General features: G+C 35.4%; 1 protein-coding gene and 1 long non-coding RNA gene across 2 annotated transcripts in view; one reads left to right on the top strand and one right to left on the bottom strand.

Annotated features, from left to right (window-relative positions):
- The window catches only part of LOC108737988, an 89,080-nt gene that overhangs the window by 65,790 nt on the left and 2,008 nt on the right, over nt 1–21,282 (top strand). The gene's annotated exons all lie outside the window — the stretch shown is intronic.
- On the bottom strand, nt 5,144–6,574 carry LOC108737969 (histone acetyltransferase type B catalytic subunit-like). The gene has a single exon (XM_018471178.1). The coding sequence runs from the start codon at nt 6,500–6,502 to the stop codon at nt 5,240–5,242; it is 1,263 nt and encodes a 420-aa protein (XP_018326680.1). The 5' UTR covers nt 6,503–6,574; the 3' UTR covers nt 5,144–5,239.

The raw sequence follows: 21,282 nt of genomic DNA, 5'->3' as shown, positions 1-21,282 counted from the left end.
AAAGTTAATAAATATGCCAATTTTTATACATTTCTAGGCATGTAAATATTTATATAGTCATTCTTAAACAATATTCAAAGGTAAAACTAATGAAAAATACATAAAAATATTGAGAAAGTTATATAAAACATTATTTAAATATCTTTATCAATAGGGTAAGTTAGGTTAGGTTTTGTTAGGTTATCGGGTTTTGTTCAAGTGACCACCCTCTTTCAATCCCCCACCTCCACCCACTTGAAAATAATTTTTTTATTTAATTTTATTTGAATTATAGTGTATGAAAATTGTCAAAATAATCATCTTTCAACCCCCATAACTTTTTATGGGTATTTATGATACCGCCGCAAATTTTTTATGGGGTTTTACTTACATGACTACCCTCTTTCGATCCCCCCTACCTCCTTCGGGGGTGGGGGGCCATCATCTACCCCCCACAACTTTTTATGGGAGTGAGATCGCCACGAACTTTTTATGGTACAGTGGTGGGGGAGACCTCTTCTTTCGATCCCTTACCCCAACCCATCATTTAGACATTTACCTAGGGTTCCATATAGTACTATGATAAGGAAAACAAGTTAGGACCCTATAGGAATAACCAAGGATTTTCGTAATACGGAAGCCCTTTTGCTACCTGACAGGATCCAAGCGTAAATATCCCCTAATACAGCTTCTCTACTAGAGCCTGATCCGGTCCGAATATCTATTAGGATTACCCTTATTTCATTTGTACTCGGGATCTCACAATTACATTATATATATGAAATACTTTGACATTCAATATAGTGGTTAATATCAAATATTAATGTGAAATTCATTTTTATTTTTTTACCGATTATAAACTACCTCAAGTTAATGACCGAAAATTTGTTGCTGTTGTCACACCCTGGGCGGAAATCGAACCCGAGACCTTTGGCTTTACACACCAATGCTTTGACTATTAAGCTACTAGACTCCCTCATCAGCCAGAGGTAGTTGCCAAAAAATTGAAAATGAATTTGTCATTAATATTTGGTATTAACCACTATTAAATGCCAAAATGTTTCGTATATATAGTATTAACATAATTACATTAGTTCGACAGATCTGTGACCTAGGAAGTACGATTTGTCGTTGTTCCTATTGTCATTCAAACCAGTCCCGGGTTCGTTTCCCGGCGAGGATGTGACATCATCAGTCCTAAGACTGGTTGGATACGCACGTCCACTCTTTCCTAAAATCGGCAATCAGAAATAACTAATGGTAAAGATAGTAAAAATGGTGTTTTAGTGTCTTTTGGTTTTAATACTAATCAAATACCAAGAAAACACTAAGATTAACAAATAACAATTTATAACAATAACAACGAAATTACAAGTAACAAAAAGGCACAAGGAGTGAAACATACAAACGAGAACAAAGTGACAAAAAGAACAAGATAACAAAACAGTAACAATAACAAAGACAACAACAATAAAACAGAGAAGATAAAAGCAGGAACACTTACAAATGGTAGCAGTAGACGGAAGACGGTAGACTGTGTTGAGATATGAATTTTTGAGAGTATTTATAGGACAGGGTTGTTAGTAGATTTGATAGAAGGTTCTAGAAGAAAAAGTAGTGAGAGAGAGGGTGAAGACACTAGTTTGTAGGAATACGTAGAATTAAGCAGTATAGAGTTCAAGAGAAAGCAATTAAGGGTAAAACCAGATATTAGTATGGGAGTGCATGCAGGTATAGTTGAAGTTGGATTTCCAGGTAAAAGTGATTGAAAGAACAATAGTTTAGATTGAAAGGAAACCAAAGTATGTACAAGATAAAAAATTGAAATGAATTGAAATAATATTTGAAATGAAATGAATTTGAAGTAAAATAATGAAAAAGAATGCTTAAGAAATCATCATCATAAGGTCATCAGTCCTAAGACTGGTTGGACACGTACCTCCACTCTTTCCTATCCTGAGCTAAACTTCGCATTTCCCTAAAACTAGAACANAGATATTAGTATGGGAGCGCATGCAGGTATGGTTGAAGTTGGAATTCTGGGTAAAAGTGATTGAGAGAACAATAGAGTTTAGATTGAAAGGAAACCAAAGTATTTACAAGATAAGAAATTGAAATGAAATAATATTTGAAATGAAATGAATTTGAAGTAAAATAATGAAAAAGAATGCTTAAGAAATATCTACAAAAAATATATACAATTGTCCGCCCCAGTGTAATTGGGTGTAATTGGTTCTTTATTACCTTTATAGGTAGGATACGTTATATATTTTCTAAATTTGTATCTTTGCGACAATTCCTTTTGAATTGGGGCGAATCCCTAGATGGGGGTATATGTATATGCATAAACAGGAAAGAATCACCATTAGGAAAGTAGTCGTCTTTGTCGTTGAATTAATTCCCGACATGCACTAGCGGCGGCTTCGACTGAGTGGGAATTTATAAAAGGTTCGCCGGAGGAATTGCAACCGCAAGCTGAGAGCGCTCGTGGCTATGAATTCGATACAAAGACGAAAGATAAAGCAACAATATACTCCAAACACCCTGTTTTCCCTATTCAGTATACTTAACCAAAACATATTCGCTTCAATTTATAATGTGAGATATTGCCTGCTTGCCTAATAACATTTTTCCTTATACAGGATAATAGGTCAAAACCTGCACCCAATATTCTTATCTGTAATCAAAAGGTCATATTGAAATATACTCCCTGTTAAGTTTATAGTACCATCAGATTTATTTTAGATTTAATTTATTTTAATGTCTATGACTTTTTTCAAATATTTTGGTTAGAGACCCATAAATTGGCCAGCAACTAAAATACATCTTTTATTGTTTTTTTTGCGAATAACGATTTTAATCTGCAGCACCTTCAAAAATGTGAACACAAAATATGATAAGAAATCTTTCAATCTAAGAATAGATAAAAATTTCAAACAAATACACTTCATTTTCTTTATTATTGTGTTTCTAGAGGATTTTAAACTTGTTTTTGGGACTTATATCAGCCAAATGTGTATTTCAAAAGGTAGTCAACTTTTGGTTTCATTACCTAAAAATTCAATAAAAAATTGAAAACTTTTCTTGACTGCAAAAAATTACAGACCTTGATATAAAACTATAACGCCATAATTTTTTCAGATTCTTTGAAGTTAAATTGTGTACAGGCCTGACGCTGGAAGCTGGCGGAAATTTTAAAATGGCCTGGATGCGCGGTGGCAAAAGTAGGCAGTTTTATGTATAAAGCTTTAGATGAAAGCTTATTTGTGTATCGGTTTCGAGTGACTTACCCAAATAGGTCATAAATGGGCAAATACCTGCGCGACCGTTCGCCAGCTTCCTTCGTCCGGCCTGTACCTATATTTCTTTCAATTTAGAAAGGGGCTAAAAACTTAGCAAGGACTATATTTCAATATGGCCTTTTAAAAGCCCATTAAGATATTTACGTTCCTTTAGAGGCCGATTTTGATCTCTTACCCTGCTATACCTTTTTTTAAAATACAAATTTATTTTGGTTTACAAATTAATTTTTTTTTCGAACGGGCCTGTGGTTTTGCAAAAGTATTTATATAAATACAGTTTAAACGGGTCTACATAAACGTTAGACTTGCCGATGATTAACGTAAATAATGTCGACAAAACGCAATTAGGGAGCCTAATCCATGCATCAATCGGATCGAATCGAATAGTAAGGGATACGGTATTTGTGTTTGTGTGCGTATCCAGGACGATCAGCTACACATTATTAAACCAGCAGTAGTAACGGTGGCGGTAATAAGGTTCTTCCCCGTTCTTTTGTTCGGAACAACAATGGACGAAATAAATGACATACGCATGGTGACTCTAATGCCATCTATTAATAAATTACGTACAGTACACCCCAGGGTCCTGCGGGATCCTAGTCGACACGCTAAACAATTGTATACCGTTATTACCCAGCTAATAACATCTATTTGTTTTGTAATTGCGTAATTATTAACGATTTGACCTTTTACATTTGACATAATCATATCGTAAAACAAAAAATTATTTATTAAACTGCAATAAAATCGTATGCAGGACTGTTGAATTTTATTTTATAAACTTGGTCAAACCCATTATCTATTTGTATAAGAGATGTCTCACGTACTTTATACCGTCTGTCCTTTTTTTAAAAAGGAAAATTGAAAAAAGAAATTAGTTCGACCCTCAGTTATTGTCTGGCGGTTTCCGATGATCCAAAATTCTGTTGCTTAAATCAAATCGATCCATAATACTTAAATACCGTCTGCCCATAAAATAGGCAGGTTATATTTATCAGCGAGATGATATAAACTACGAGGCAGACATGTTTATTTGTTATACCTTATACGGCTTCGATATCAATTTCAACTTTCCAAAATTTTGACGATCGACGGAATGTGTAATCATGACGAGATCGTCGAGTTTTTGACGAATTCAAACCGACACCAATACGATTACAATATATCAAAGTGTATGTCACCTGGTTTGCGATGTAGTCATGATGAGATCATTGAATTTTTGACTAATTCAAACCGATACCAAAGTTATTAGAATATACCAAACGATCTGCCTTCTAATTTAGGGTTAGGGATCGTCGAATTTCTGACGAATTCAAACCAATACCAATACGATTACAATATACCAAACTGTATGTCACTTGATTTGTGGTGTAGTCATGACGATCATTGAATTTTTGACTAATTCAAACCGATACCAAAGTTATTACAATATACCAAACGATCTGCCTTCTAATTTAGGGTTAGGGATCGTCGAATTTCTGACGAATTCAAACCAATACCAATACGATTACAATATACCAAACTGTATGTCACTTGATTTGTGGTGTAGTCATGACGAGATCATTGAATTTTTAACGAATTCAAACTGATACGGAAACTATGACAATATACCAAATTGTCTGGTTCCTGATTTATGGTGTAATCATGAGGAGATCGTCGAATTTTTGACAAATTGACATCCATACTGAAACCAAACTGTCTACCTCCTGTTAATACTATCGGCAGACGGTATGGTCATTACGAGATACACAATTTTATTTCATTTGATTCAAGCATCAAAAATTGGATCTTTGGAAAAAATAGGCAAAAAACTCTGCACGTTTTATTATTAGATAATACTTGTGCATTACACTCTAGTTATGTCTTTTTATCGTAATCATAAATTATTTATAATAAAATTCTACACATGTGTAAAAACGAAAAGAAATTGTAAATATGTATTGATTCCCATAATCAGTTTACAGCATTCTAGTCCAGATTCTTCTTACTACACTTGGATACTTAACAACTTCACCCCCGTTCATCTTCTCTAATTTGAGTACAATTGGAAATATCTCATCAAGATACTTCTTAAACTGCTTGTCGATAACTTCTGACGGTTTCGCATAGAGCGGTCTCTGATTCAGTAAAGATTTGTGGTAAAAACCGAAATTTTTCCTTTTAAAAACGCGCATGTCTCGCTCGTATGGCCATTTCAGTCTTTGCTTAACTCTTCTACACCATTCCGTTAAAAATTTGGGCCTATTACCCGCGTAACACAAATTCAATATCTCATAGATCCTTCTACACTGTTGAAAGCATATCTTGTACCTGTTTTCGGCACTTTCGGCGGTATTTCTACAAAACGTGTGCTTCAACACGTACAAATTGCTAAATTGGTAAAGTTCACACAACAGGTTACAGTCCACAATGTCCCTCATCCGTTGGAATCCCAGGGATGGATCTTCCACTGTTATGTCTGCGATATTTTGTCGTTCCCAAAATGTTCTATACACTGCTTTGAGAAGTCTTGTTCCCAATCCTGCCCTTTGATGTGAAGGCAGAATCAGGAATTGCGAAATTCGTGCTCTTATCTTTCCAGGATGTTTGTAGAACTGATAGATCGTGCAAAATCCCACTGGATAATATTCACGATTTCTGTACTCGTACAGGTAGAAGATCAACCACTTGGGATCACTGAGATCTATGAAACTCGCGGCATCAATGTACCAAACTATAACACTCTGGAATCTTTGATGTAAATCCCGAAAATCCGGGTCGTTTGTATCAATTTCTGTAATTTTGAAGTCGCATCTTCCTCGGCCAGCTATATTTTTTCGAAAACTCTCTCGAACGACTCCTAGCAACTTAGAGTTCTGTTTTTGCATTTTTGTTACGAATTTTTTCTTATCTTTAGTATATCCCTTCGGTAACCAAGGACTCAGCATCTTCTCTATGTTGTCTGCTTTTGTATGAGCGTCTTCTTTCACTTTCTTCAAATATCGAATGTCGAGTAAACAGTTCATCGTGAGTGCGTTGTAGTAAATATCGACGGACAAACTGCGATATCCGAATATTGTTTCGTCGGAATTGTACACTTGGTGGCAATGGGTTGGCTTGTAACTGGGCAAGTCACGTTGCGCGACGTCGTCCACAGAGTACACAAATCTAATATGAGTCGCGTTAACCCCATTGCACGTGAAATAGCGTGACACGTTTTTATCCCCGCTTTCCTTTTTCATGGTCTTTCGGTTGTTGATAAAGAAATAGTGACTTCAAACTGTACGCCGAAAATGGATTTTTGCAGCAGCAGTGACATTTCGAACTCATTACGAATGAGGTTATGTTTGTCAGTTACTTTGTTTGTCATCACGTTTACATGATAGTTATTGTAATTGCAAGTTTATAACATTACGGATCATGCCGAACATGCTTTTGCGGTTATTGTGTAAGGATTGGTGTTTTATGAACGCTAGTAGTAGTGTGAAAAAATTATTGCCCAAACATTAATCTAGCATATTAAGGTAAGCAATAAGACGATTTATTTAAGGTTTAGCTGTCAAAAATATATGGGTATTTTTGAAAGGTACTTTTATTTGATTTGTACACACATGTATAAAACATAATTCGCGAAATAATCGTATATATCAATTAACTAGGTTTTCCCCGCGGCTTCGCTCGCAGAAATTAATATTCTTTCTCCGTAAAACCTTTTAGCTCCCAATTCACCCTTACAACGTTTTAATTTTGTGTAATATCGCCATCTTTCAAATACAAACGTAGCAACAACATTTCATCCTTAAGGGTTGATTTTTAAAAATTGCCAAAACACGTATTTGCTTAACTTCAGCAATGAGCATCCTTCGAGTAAATCCGAGTACAAATAAAATATACCCCACGGAAACGTTGCAACCTCTTTTCATTTGATTAATAATATCAAACAGCAAATATACCACCTTTCAAGTAAATTCAACCATAAATAAAATATGTCCCAAACAAAAATTGAAACATCTTTCCCTTTTTTAAATTGTCGATATAGATCTTTCAGAAATTAAATGAGAGACCATTAAAACAAAGTTTCAAGTAAATCTGACCACAAATAATATATGTTCCATTTAAACATTGCAACTCCTCTTCATCACTCATCCCCCCCAACAAAGATTGAATTTTTTAACCAATTTCAAGTAAATCGAACCAAAAACAAACATGCAATTTTTGCAAACCCCTTTCAGCTTCCTAAAGAAGTAGAATTTTGTAAAATGTTGAAATAGGTATGTACATCACTAATTTTATATGAAAAAGCATATTAAAGCCAAGTTTCAGATAAATCTGACTATAAATAAAACACCATACTTAACCTAGACAGCATTACGTTTAGCTGTCAGTTGCGTTTTGTTATACCATTTTTAACAAATGAACGGCTAGACTGATGATTTGATTTATAAATTTTTCGTTTTGCTGTCAATTTCGTTTTGTCATTCCATGTCAGTTGCGTTTACATATACCACGTTTTTCCCGTGGAACGTGATAAAAAGTATCCTATGTCCTTCTCCCGGTTGTAAGCTACCTTCCCACCAATTTTCAGTCAAATCGGTTCAGCCGTTCTTGAGTTATAAATGGTGTAACTAAGACGACTTTATTTTATATATATATATAGATCTCCATGTAACAATAATGTCATTCTTTAATTTAATATTAATATGAAGTAATTGACCTTAATCGTATGAAAACAGTTATAAAAGAAGCGTTGCGATAAGGTAAGATAAGTGTAAAAGTTGGCTTTCCCGGTTTCCGCCCAGGTTGTTCTTTTAAACACCATAAGCCAACGAATCGCGTTAACATGGTATCTGTCGCGCCGCATCGTCCTTGTCGTCGTACCGTCAAATTGGTCGCTTTTTACCGCCCGCTGTCTCTTGTACAAAAGGCGTCGGCATCTCGATGTAACGCGACGAGCGTCGGTCGGTAGTTGACGACAACGGCGCCGCCGAACCAATTTATCGGATGACGTGGCGTCCCGGCGGACTTGGTTAAAATATGACGCGTCGACAATACCCCACCGGGGACTTCATTAATGCCTCGCAAAGTGTCGCCCAAATAATATTAATAGTGATCTTCCCTTAGCTCATTACCGCGATACAAAACCGCTTATGATCGCAAACTACATATAGACAAGAGCGCATCATATCGGGACGGAGCTACGGGTATGGATGTGGGTGGGGATGGGGTTTGTTCTCATTAAAGCTTATCTATCGGTGTCGGATTTGGCAGGAATTAATGCAAACGGACCATCTATGTAGCATCTGCTACCAATTTTGCCACGTTGTACACGTGATTAGTGAACCCCATTATAGGTACTTGACCTTCGTTTCAATAAGCATCAAATGTCTGTAAAACTACTTGAAAAAGGGGAGAGTACAGAGAAATGGAAATTAAATAATTTACTCGATATCATCGTAATAATATCGCAACAAAATCTTAAACGTAAAAGAAAGGGAATCCAGTATTGAGTAAAAAATGTATTATGTAAAATAATAGTGTTAATTTTTGAAAAGAAAACAGTGCCTTCGCTTTGCAGACCACTACGTACTTTTGAAAATTCAGGATGGAAGGACAAATAAAAATATAAAACAAACTATTGCGCAGGGTCGAATCGCCTTCAACAGAAAGAATTAAGTCACTTCTATGCCCGCGAACGGTTAATTTATATAGAAATTCGAAAATGACTGTTGAAGGTGTTTGGAACACGTTCTGTACGGGTGCAAAACGTAGATGTGGTGGAAAAGAAAAGGTTAAAAGCATTCAAAATGTGGTCTTACGGAAAAATGAGATATTATTAGAAGAGTAAGAAAACAATAGGCAGGATAGGTTGGTAGGACACCTTCTCAGGTAAGAAGGGCTAGTTAAAGACATATTAGAAGCAGAAAGAGGAGTTAAGAGGAGTAGAAGTAGATCTAGATTAAATTACTCTTCACAAATAGTTAAGGATATGTGATGTTCTAGTGTCAGGGAAATGTCAAAATTAGCTCAGGATAGAAAGTTGTGGAGATCCGTATTAGTAAGGTGGCCATATTTTTTTATTTCAAATCCGGGACAGGGTAGTTAAGTTAAATTACTTAAATATGATTTTTTTAATAATTTNAAGCTGAAAAAACCTGATGGCTAAGGAGATCTCTTCATATTTATAATCGTGTCTCTGAACGTTAGGTGGAAGGGGATTCGCAGAATCGAGAGTTCACTGTATGCTTCAAGTGGTTTAAAGCGTGCCGCGTATTTTGATATGCACAATTTTTTCGGTTCAAATTTTGTAAAAATAATTCTAGTTGAAATATATTTAAAATAAATATTGAAAATAAGAACCTTTTCAAAAATTCGGGACAATCCGGGACAAAAAACCTGAATCCGGGACAAATATTGCTTCTAGAAAAATCCGGGACGCAAGGTGGAAATCCGGGACGTATGGTCACTTTAGTATTAGTGATAATGAATTTACAAATGTAAAAACCTTTGTACATTTTTTATAAAGTACTTTTCAAAGTGTAATTTTTGTACTAATGGCCGCGAGTGTTATGCAATATTCTGCCAATCGCGTTTAGAATATGAAAATAAGGACGTTTTGGAAATTATTTGGGTAATATGCAGTAAATAGTGGATGAACGGCATTATGAGCGGGCCGTCAAAACCCTGGCACATCGGCAATGGCGCCTGGGAGTATAAAAGTTCTTTATTTATTCAAGGAAAAGCGCTGCCGCAGCTAGTGGGCTTCATTTAATATGAATAGATTTGCAGCCCGACTGACTACGGCTCCGTACCCAACGTATACGCCCGGCGTTCGCGTTCGCGCTCGCTTTTTACGGTGACGACTCATGAGCCGAAGCAAAAACTGTTTGCTACTTAATCGAGTTACCATTAATGTTTCAAGAGCATTTCTATTATTCCCTTTCGCAATTAATGCTCTTATTGCCTCCTCTTGCCAGATTGTTTTGATAAAATCTTTGGAGTATGAGTGGATTGAGAAACATGATTGTTTAATTACATTAATATGTAAAATACGGCCGATATGACAGACACTATGAGCAGTGTACGTATTTATTCATTTTATGTTCATATGGGAATAAAAATTTTATAAATGTAGAACGCAAACAAATGTTAAAAATGTTCATTACGACTTTGCGTTGATGCAGTTTCTGCTTCTATTGTAATCACTGAAAGATAAAAAAATAAAACAAAACATAAACAACATTGTGAAGCAATATTTATTTAATTAAAAATCGAAGAATAAGTATAAGGATGTTTTGTCTAAAATCAGTTACAGCCCGAGGTCGATTCCCGACCGCTGCAATATTTTTTTTGTTTTATTTACGTTAGGTAAAATATAGTGGCACAATTTGGTGTGATTTCGACTTCAGGCGGCCCCAATTTCATGAAATTTTTATGTTTGACATTTATAACAACGAATCTTAAGCTTGTAGTACACCCACACGTCCTTTTGTCCTTTTATAACTTAAAATGTGATACTAAAATCATCACTTCTTCTGAAAATGCCCGCTGGTAGGGTTAAACACTTGCCATGATTGAAAAAATATTCAGTGGTTTGTGAATTATTTAATTAATTATTTTAATATTCAATATGAATCTCGAATTCCATAAATTAAAGGCTGAAACAATTAATTATTCGTAGAAACTATTGTTTAGTTTCATATACAAAATTGAAACATGTCATATTAACTCTAAAATTCTCCAAAAATTATCTCTGAGCAACCCAAAAGTTTAAGTTTTTTCCCAGTTTGAATAATGTCAGGGTCTGGCCTTTTTTGTCTCAACTTACCTATAATTAGGTACGCCACTGGTTTTGAACAAATTTTTGTATAGATACGTCAGTGTGGCAGGCAGCAAGTAGCATGAGTTATACAGTAAGTTGGTTGCCAAAGCTTACCCATCTTACGCTAGATGACTTCAAAAGGTGAATAAAGCTTGTAGGATATCGTCGAGCACTTGGTTAAACATTCGCTGATCCGAAAGAGAATAACGACGTGAGTGGCAACAAATGTACGAACAGGTGCCTATTTATGTAGGTTTAGCATTTTGGGGTGTGTCGATGAGGGTGCATTCCTTACACGTTATCGGGGAAAAAAGGGCGAACGGTTGTCCGCTATTCCGCTGTACGACACGACGTCCTGTCGGTAAATGTCGAATCTGATTAGAAATTATACTGTTGTCCTGATCACGTTGACATGCAATTAATACTGTTTAAATAGCAGAAAAAGAAGGCAGAGGGAGGGAAGAAAGAAGCCGTGAGTAATTAATTGAAATGAATTCTTTCCGATTTTACGTTACACTGAATGCTATATTCGCATTTCTAAAAATTTTGTGGTCCATCGAGCCGAACATCTATCATGTTCGTGGGTTTAACAAAATTAACTTCTAGGATTGATAACGACAAAAACTATTTATTTACACTAATTATTAAAGAATTTAAAAACACTATTAAATTATTACTAAACTTAGGTTATGAATTTTTCTATTTATTTACACTACTGTTGATATATCACTATTCACTGCGCTATTTATTTCACTGCTATCACTGTCAATTTATTTCTGTATTCACTTCTGTAACGGACAATTTATTTCTACTTTTCTCGGCGATCGTCTTTTCTTTTAAATACTCTTTTGTTTACTTTCGGAAACCTTCTGGAAACATCCGGATAGTTTATTTTTTCTTTGTAACTGCTTTCTCAGAACGCAGGTACGACACACTACTCACTCACTCGCTACAATACTTTTAATTTTTTTTGCCATTACTGCTGGTTTTATATTTTGAGAGTAAGTATTTTGAAGTAAAATTCATCAAGAGAAAGCGGCACATAAAATTATTTCAATAATTTCCTATGTTTTGTCTTTTGATTTCCAGACTGGATAGATGTAGAAACAAGAACGTTAGTTTGTATCGCGCGTGTAAGTTTGATAAGAGGAGTGAAATGTTGTCGGGAACGTCTCCCCGGGATAGAACGTCTTTTTGTTGGCTCCGTGTTTCGCCATCCAATTCCTTAAACGATCTAATTCACACGTCAGATTATATCTCATTCCCTCGAACAATGTCGCAAAGTCTGCGAAACTTTAAAATAAACTTGTCGTCGCGGGTTGTTATGAGGAAGTGAGAAAAACAAGAACGAGAACGGGAACGACTGAAGAAAGATGAAGACGTTAGAAGAAGAAGAAGAACATCCGGGACGCGTCTTCAGCTGAAATAACAAAAACGCTTCGGTCTGTAAAACTAATTATAATTTAACTTATTCAACTCTGAACAAATTGCTTTCCAAGATTAGGTGTTAAAATTTCATTCTGGGGGACAAAAATAAGAAAAGTTTATATTGCCGACCGGCATCGTGGTGTAACAGCTCGCGACTTGTGAGCTTTCTCTTTTCGAATTTTCGCTTCTTGAAATATGAACGGATATTTGGTGACCAGGTTTATTTTGCAACTAAATTAAGTCCAATGGGACCTTTCCCTTTTCGTATCCTCCGGGCCTTTCTCTTGACTTGTTCATTTCACTGGCTCTCTCGGTATATCGTTGTAGGTTTTTCCCTTATCCGCTCGTTTAAATATTTCACGAAAAAGAAATCCATCTAACCGTTTGAATCTTGATAGAATTTAATAATAAAAAAAAGAACTTAACACTCTCATATAGTTTCATTAGATAATCAAATTATAAATGGATATATCAAAAGTAATCAAGAAATTGGAATAATGTAGACAATCAGTATGAATTAGTAGAACGGAACAGATAGTAGTATCATGTGCCTAGATTTTATTGGCTGCTCGCGTGGTAGGTATTGGGATCTGACATATTCAGTCACCTCTATTGAGGAAAGAGAGAACTATTACAGGACTACTTTCGGAGAATATGTGTATCAAAGTCTATTTAAACACGTTTACATTTACATCAGGTGTGTGTGTGTGTGTGTAATTTTTTTGCGGGCTGTTTTGTCGGAAATTGTAAATTTCGTAGTTCCTTGCTATAGGTACGGTAAGTGGTGATTTGGCAGGTGCTCATATATCACTTTGGAACTTCGAAATTCCATAGACAATGACATTGAACCCGGAAAACTATATCGATCCAATATTTTAAATTATCCAATTTCAAGGAGTTTGGAATTTTTTGGGCTCTCTTCAGTTAAAGAATTAGAAGACATTCATTGAATGTCTGTTTGTCCCCCTTTTAAACTTCTAATACCTTCAATAGCCAAAGTGAGCAGCTTTCGTTCATCATTTTATATAATGTTTGATCGGAGATATTAGCAAAACTTTTAACGGCAAAAACGTATTTTCCATTTTACTAATAGAAAATACGTTTGGAAAAGTATTTTAAATAAAATACAAAATGCTTTTCTCAAAAAAGTATTGAAATACCAGATCAAAATAGGTGTTTTTTATTTTGTATTTGAATTTCAAATGCAAGTACAGTCGACTCTCGTTAATTCAAACCTGCGATAATTCGAACCTTTCTATAATTCAAAGTTATCACCAGTTCCCTACAAAATCTCTTTATATTTCGAACTGAATCAATACATTTTTATGCACTTGGTAATTCGAACGAAAAAAAATCATTGCTACGTAACAAAACGACGCGCTAATTCGAACTGATCGCCATGAAACACTCGACAATTCGAAGTTGCAGAGAGAATGAGACAGAAAGATTGTAAGTACATACATTTTGAGACAAGTCCAAACTTGTATCATTGTATCATCGAGCCTTTGTTTTTGTTATGATTAGTTTGTTTTTTTTANACATTTTGCACACGAACATTATTATTCATACATTGCGTATAGCCTGTTATCTTCGTCTGATGTTTTTTGCTGCTCCAATATTTTAATTGTATTTTGTTACGTATCTTACTCATACCTTGAGATACCGCTGGATCAATTTGATTATATAGAAAGTATTTTTTTAATAGTTTCGCTGCATCAAGTGCTTGTTTGATGCTTGGTGGAGGGACAGGATCGTCTTCTTCAACAACGTACACAGCTGCAGTTCTTATCTATTTCTGCATCTTAGAAAGTACTGCTCAATGATTTGTAATGCCGCATTGTTGTCGCTAAATAGAGTGAGCGTGACGCTATATAGAGTGTAATATTGTATAGAAAACAATGTAAACCAACTAAAGTCAAACAAGTTCGACGTTTTAAGGAGTTTGTCGTTAAATCGAGTGACGTTATAAAGAGTTTACACTGTAATTTAAAGTTTTTGAAAGCTGTATTACGCCTTGTTCAAAAGATTTTGAGAGTTCGGTTAATTTGGGATAGTAGATGAACTTATCAGAAAGAAGTACAATTTTATGAGAGATACTGATTTCGCTTAAAATGTCACCGTAATTGAAATAAGAATCCTCGCCGTCAGATACCTAATATTATAATATTATCAACGTTCACATCAGCCAGTGATACAAGGGGACCGATTTTGGTGTCGAGTTTCGTAATAAATTAACTTTCCCGTCATCGCCAAATAACCGCGCGCCTCGATAGAATGAGGTTCATGTTGCACTTCTTCAGGCAATGTTTTTGATAGGTTCTCTTAATGGAAAAAGTGTAACAGATGGGATAAAACGACGCGATTCACATTAGATCAGAAATAATAAGATATCGTAATTAATATTAGCTACACACTCGGAAAAAAATATTGTAACCGATATTATATCTACGATTTCTTTATCATTGACTACAGTGGCTGCCGCAATGAAATTTAATGATACATGCAAGAATAGAACGTTGCTGAAATTACAAAAGTAAAAATAATTCAAAAATTCCATCCATAATACTTAAAAACATCAAACTATCATCATTACCTAGTATCACTAACTTCAGAAAGAAAAACAACGTTTTATCACTCACGATACGGATGGCTTGCATATGCATGTATATACCTATTCAGTATCGCCAAGGAACATATTGTAGAAAAATTAAAATTGCCATCCTAGCTAAACTAACTTATAAATACGAATATGAGTTTGTCTGTTTCTTGATTGTTTGCTAGCATTTCATGTCGTAACTACTCAACTGATCATCATGAAATTTTGTACACACGTTGTTAGGGTTACAGAAAAGGACACAGGGCATACTCCATTTACTTTCTCTATGTCTTGGATGCGCGCTAGCAAAATCGCAGGTAGGGAGAAAAATGCTCATTTTATACTCTCGACTCTTGTTTATTAAACATACTTTTTCATACAGTACCTACCAAAAGTTTTCTCAATCATGAATAGTAGTGCGAGTCGAAAACAAGCTTTAAAGCCTTTAATATGTCTTCAAATATAAATAAACATCTCGTTGATATTTTCAGTAATAAATGGTACCAATAACAGCACATTTGTGCAATGCAATTGTAGTGGATAAAATGGTCAATTTTTCTGTGCAGTACTGTACGGATTATACGCTCCTCAACGGTTAAGAGTTTGGCCGAGAGTTGTCTCCTTCCTTTTCTGGTCTAGTGATGTTCTTTTCTATTTTGTGCCAGTCAAACTGAAGGCCACATCGCTACAGAAACTAAACGAAGTATACCTTTTATCCAAAAAAAATATGGCCGTCTTTGACACGTATTATGGACATCAACGCGAGCGAAGATGCTAGTAAAACCTTTCATGAAATTTTTTGCACGCGTTAAACAGAAAAGGACGTAGGTTACTTTTTATCCAGAAAAAGAAATACTGTTTCCGAGAGATAGAAAAATTAGTTTATTAATAATGTGATCGTCGATGATCTTTGACACGTACTTAGGACATCAACGCGAGCGGCATTATAGGTAAAACCTAATAGTAATCTATAATAAGAGTAAATAGCTGACAAGAATTGTGAAGAATAGTGACGTAATTTAGCTATTGAGTATAGATCCACTTAAAATACAAATATATCTAAAGTGTTCGGTTTTCGCGGCTGGTGGTAGTACTTAATAGCTGATTGCAGTGATCTTCTGTTTTTTTTCTCAACTTTTATAGATAAAAATTTGGATGGATTTTTGTTTCTTATACTCTTCCTCGATCTGTACAAGGTTATCTAGTTCTTTGTGTTACGAGAAGTTTGTTAAGCGATTTCAAATACGCGGAAATTGTTTTAGAAATTTATAATGGCAATTTGGTGAGCGTCACTTAAGCTGTAGACTTAACGGATTAGATCTAGTCGGCCGTCCATCCGATTGCTTGTTCCCTTCATAAAAGATTAGTGGCTGATCTTCCTCCCGGAGTGATGTGTGAACCAAAACATGACTCTCGTCGAATCGGATCAGGAAAACAGTTTCGAGCTTTCGTTCACGAAAGCCCCGTTTCTAAGATTTCGTCGGCTACTAAATTATTTCGCGGCATTTAACTTCCTACGTCCACTATAACCCTGAGACAAACTTTTATTTTTTATGAACTTCGTAATTCTTTTAATCAATGGAAAAGAATTAGCAAAGATGCTTTCAAATCACTGCAAAACACTTACAAAACGTTGATGTGAAGATCAAATTACAATTGGGATCCGTCAAATGGACATACACCATCTGGTGGCAAAATTTATAACTCGAATGAGGGAAAAATTTACATAGGAACTGTGCACGCAAATTGTAAAATTGTTTATTAAAATAATAAAACACGTTAAAAAAGTAAAAATTTTTTTGATGATGGAGTCGACGAAGTTTTCTTCTAAAGTTAAATCAAATAAAAAGTTAATATGTTCAGTGAAAAGCTGCAATAGCACTTCAGACATAGATCTTCACTCTTCACCTACATTAACTACTTTCCAATAAAAACTAACCGTTTTATATATGTAAAAAATATATTCGGAAAATTAGAGAAAAAAGTAAACTAATAGAAGCTTGGATGAAAGCAGTAGGTATCAAAGAAGTGAATTCCGGAATAAAAATTTGTTCACGTCATTTTAATGCACATGATTATATTTCAGCAAGTATTTACCATCAGCCATAACCTTAATATTTAAAACTAGAATCATACTAAAATTATAAAGTGAGAAATTATTTATTCCTGTGTAATTGATTTAACACAATTCTAATGATACGATATAAGTATTTTGAGGTTAAGAACCTACCTGCTGCAATACAACAAAGTTGCAATAATGTGTTTGCAACGTTCTCTTAAATCGGCTTTGCACGTGCAAGTCATTGATATGATATTGCTTAAATCACCCAGAATCACCTCACCAATTATATAACGTGAATCACTTTTTAAATCCGAAGTTTGTAAAAAGTAGGCAGTAAACTTGACGGAATTTGAAGGCTAGCTTCCGGATTTGTTATTTCCGAATTTTATAATGTGATTGGCATTAAAAACACGCTCACCTTCAACGAAATTTCCTTTCCGAGGCTTTGTGTCAGCCCAATCACATATTGTGTCAATACTTATCATTTTATCGTAATTTAAAAACTTGGAAATTGCACGGTACACTATAGGAACTACGATAAATTTTCCCTAATCGGCGCCATGTTTTTAGGCTCCTCCCATTTGACGGATACCAATAAGCTATTGTGGAATATTACCTACAAGAAGCAAATCTTATTTAAGATGACTAAAATGAGTATTGCTTATATATGTTACTGGATGTGTGTGAAATTCGTCATTGTATACAATTCCTAGGAAATGTACATAACTCCTAAAATCGTCCGGAAATATGTGAAATAAATTATATTAAACACATTTCCTAGAAAATCTATACATTTCCTAAATAGCAATCGGAAATGTATTACAAGTAATAAGTGTGCTAAATCGGCAATAATGTTCGAAGATGTACATTGGTGACGTCATTGTTTGATTAAGGAGATTTATGATGGACTGGAATTTCTTTAATTGCCCTGCTCTCCGGAGGCAGGCTAATATGTTAGGTGTTAGAATCGGTGATGCTGAATTCCCTCCCGCAGGTAGTTTTGCTTAAAATATAGATGTCGAATTCCCTCCCGGGTACTAGCCGAGTTCCCTCCCGTTCATATCAACTCCGATAATTAAGTTAACGACTACTTACCGATTTTATTTATCGAAAATAAATATATATTCATAGTGCACTTCAGTACTTCAGTAAATTAAAGATAAAATAAATTCAGAAAAAAAACACATCAGTTATGAAATGTTTATTTATTTAATTTTAAAACGGTTTCCCACTACCTTAACAAATTCAATGTTTGGAAATTCGTGTGCGTCTAGCTTTTTGATGCAATCATCCAGAAAAACTTTATTAGTTCTAGTTTGTCTTGTATTTGACCAATAGAAGGGCAATCTGATAAAATTATTATTGTTATTGTGGTGTCTGTAATATATGAATAACATTAAGATTAATATGTGATGTGAGGCTGTATTATTTTAAACAACTCTTAATGATTTTATAGTGGCAATTAGCACTCAAAGTCATCCGCTGCCATTGGGAGGCAATTGATGTATAGTTAGGAGGGAATTCGACATAGCGAATATTTTAACCCTAATTAAAAACAGGTATATGGGAGGGAACTAGGCATTATCTATTAGAATAATGTGACGAGGTTATCTTTGTTTCAGTAAACACGATGACTTTAAATTTGTAGTATGTTGTAATGGTGATACTGATCATTTTCATATATGTATATATGTTGGGCGCGGAGATAATAATGAAGCATATTTTTCGAAGACATTATTGTAACGTATCAGCCCGCTTTCGGCATGCAGGGGTATTAAAGAAACTCCAGTCTGTCATAAAACTACCTAACAACCATACAATAACGTCACTAATACATATACATCTCGAAACCTAACCTAACCAAACAATAACGTCACCAATGCATATACATCAGGCGATCACACTGGAACCGTGTAAACACAGGTAACTGTAATTCTCAGTTTACTAACGTGTTTTATTTATTTTATTCACAGAAAACATTAGTTTTATACATTTCCTAGTACAATATCGGAATTTCATACAATTCCTAGGAAATGTATATGTGTCTATTAAAAAAATCTTTGAAACAATACTGTGTAGATTTCCTAAATAGCCTCGGAATTGTTAACATTCCCCAGGAATTGTATAGATTTCATACACTTTCAGTAACATATACCATATAGTAAGTAAAAAGCAATTGAGCGCGTTGCTTACTGTGATTATAAGAAATTTTTAGTAGGGTTTTCAGAATCGGTTCCATTCAGCTTTTTTTGTATCTACTGTTATTACGTCAGATGTTGTTGAAACGGCATTTTGAACAAAACCGAGATAATTAACGAGAAATTTACTCGCAATTTCTGGCACTCCGAATAGTCGTTATCGATAGCATTAACAAAGAAACCGCGCTTAATAACAAGCTGATACGTCGGTGAAAATGGTTTATTATATAATCGTCCTGTAAGGAGTAAACATTAACCTGAAGGATAAGGAACTTTACTTCCTCGTCTCATTTTGCTCTTTATCCCTCTCTTGAAGAAACAAGTTCCCTTCCCCTCGACTTGAGTTGCTGCCTTGCCGTTATTTTGTATACAATATCATTGCTTCCTTATCAAGTTGGCTGGCACGTTGTTAGCGTTCCCGCAGGACTAATAAACACCATTGTCCCGGTAACCATGGAGAAATCATGCGACAGTTTCGAGCAACTTGGAAATCTATTATAAAGACACCGCCACAACTTGGCGCGATATTATGAGAACGCCGTTGTTACGGAAGTGGCGCCCCGATGACTCCAATAATGGCGGTTTCGCTCACTCTCTATTGCGTAAAAGCAACACTACGAAAACGGGAGAGATAGAAAGCGGGTGAGAGAGAGAGAGAGAGAGAGACAAAGAGGATAGCTGAAGGAGCAAAACGTATACCTTTTGTTAAAACGGTCGACTAAACTCTCCCTCGTTCGAGAAAATTGCACCAAATAACTGAACCGGAATGACATCGGTGCATTATTAAAAAGGCACTAGATTAACCTGCTTAAAACTGAACGGAAATAAGCGACAGGTGATATAATGTGATCTTTAACTTTTGGCATAACGCGTACCACATTCGTATTTATGTAGGGGAAGTACCAAATTTATTAGAATAATGACCCCGTAACCCTTCTCTTTTCCCTTCACCCCCCTTCATCATCATCTTAAGGTCGTTAGTCGTAAGATTGGTTGGACACGCACCTCCACTCTTTCCTATCCTGAACTAATCTAATTTCGCTAAAATTAGAACAACCCTTAACTATTTGCGAATAGTAATCTAATCTAGGTCTACCTCTACCCTTCCTACTCCTCGTTTCTGCCTGTAACATGTCTTGACTAGGCCTTCATGCCTGAGAAGGTGTCCTACCAACCTATCTCGCATATTTCTTATTGTCTTCCATTGAATCTTCTGTTCTCCTATTCATTCTAATATCTCTTCCTTTCCAACCTTCTCTATCCACGGTATCTTTATCATTCTCCGGTAACACCACATTTCGAACGCTTCTAACCTTTTCGTCTCCGCAGCGCCCATCGTCTATCCGTACAGCACCGCACTCCAAGTGATTTCTTTTTATTGAAGGCGACTTGACCCTGCGTTACCCTCAACTTTAACTACCACTCCTTCCGTACTGAGTTATCTAACTTTCTAGATACCTAAAATCAGCCACATCTTCCAATTTTTCGTCTCCTATATTTCTTACTTTTTCTTCCCTTGCATTCCAGTATTTTTGTTTTATTGACGTGACAACGTCTTATAATTCGATGGAGCCGGCTGCATGCACGAAAAAACATGACTCATGCGGCGTTACCTCGCTCTGAGGCGTTCCATTTAAGGCTTGAAGTGCAAGCGAGAGCGCGGAACGAGTGACAAAGAGGCACAATCGGCTTCCGCGTTCGGCAGCGTTCGACATCTGTCTCTCTCCTACTTGAGTGAGCGATGCGTCCGCGTGGACAGCTGCTATACAATAATACATTTCCATTTACCTCCTCTATATCCATACAAAATATCTATCAAACAAATAAAATTAAAATTTTCTTTTGAAAAATGAAACCATTCCATCAGTATTTTCTTATGACGTTGTCACGTTCAACTATCGTCAGTAAACCGACTTTAC

Source organism: Agrilus planipennis, unplaced genomic scaffold (assembly GCF_000699045.2).
Source record: "Agrilus planipennis isolate EAB-ADULT unplaced genomic scaffold, Apla_2.0 scaffold14, whole genome shotgun sequence".
Classification (NCBI taxonomy): domain Eukaryota; kingdom Metazoa; phylum Arthropoda; class Insecta; order Coleoptera; family Buprestidae; genus Agrilus; species Agrilus planipennis.
The sequence above is the reverse complement of the archived record's forward strand: the minus strand, read 5'-3'. Positions and strand labels throughout refer to the sequence as shown.

What these genes read in the sequence shown, in the direction of transcription:
- LOC108737969 (XM_018471178.1), bottom strand. Translation starts at nt 6,502, where the DNA reads ATGAAAAAGGAAAGCGGGGATAAAAACGTGTCACGCTATTTCACGTGC.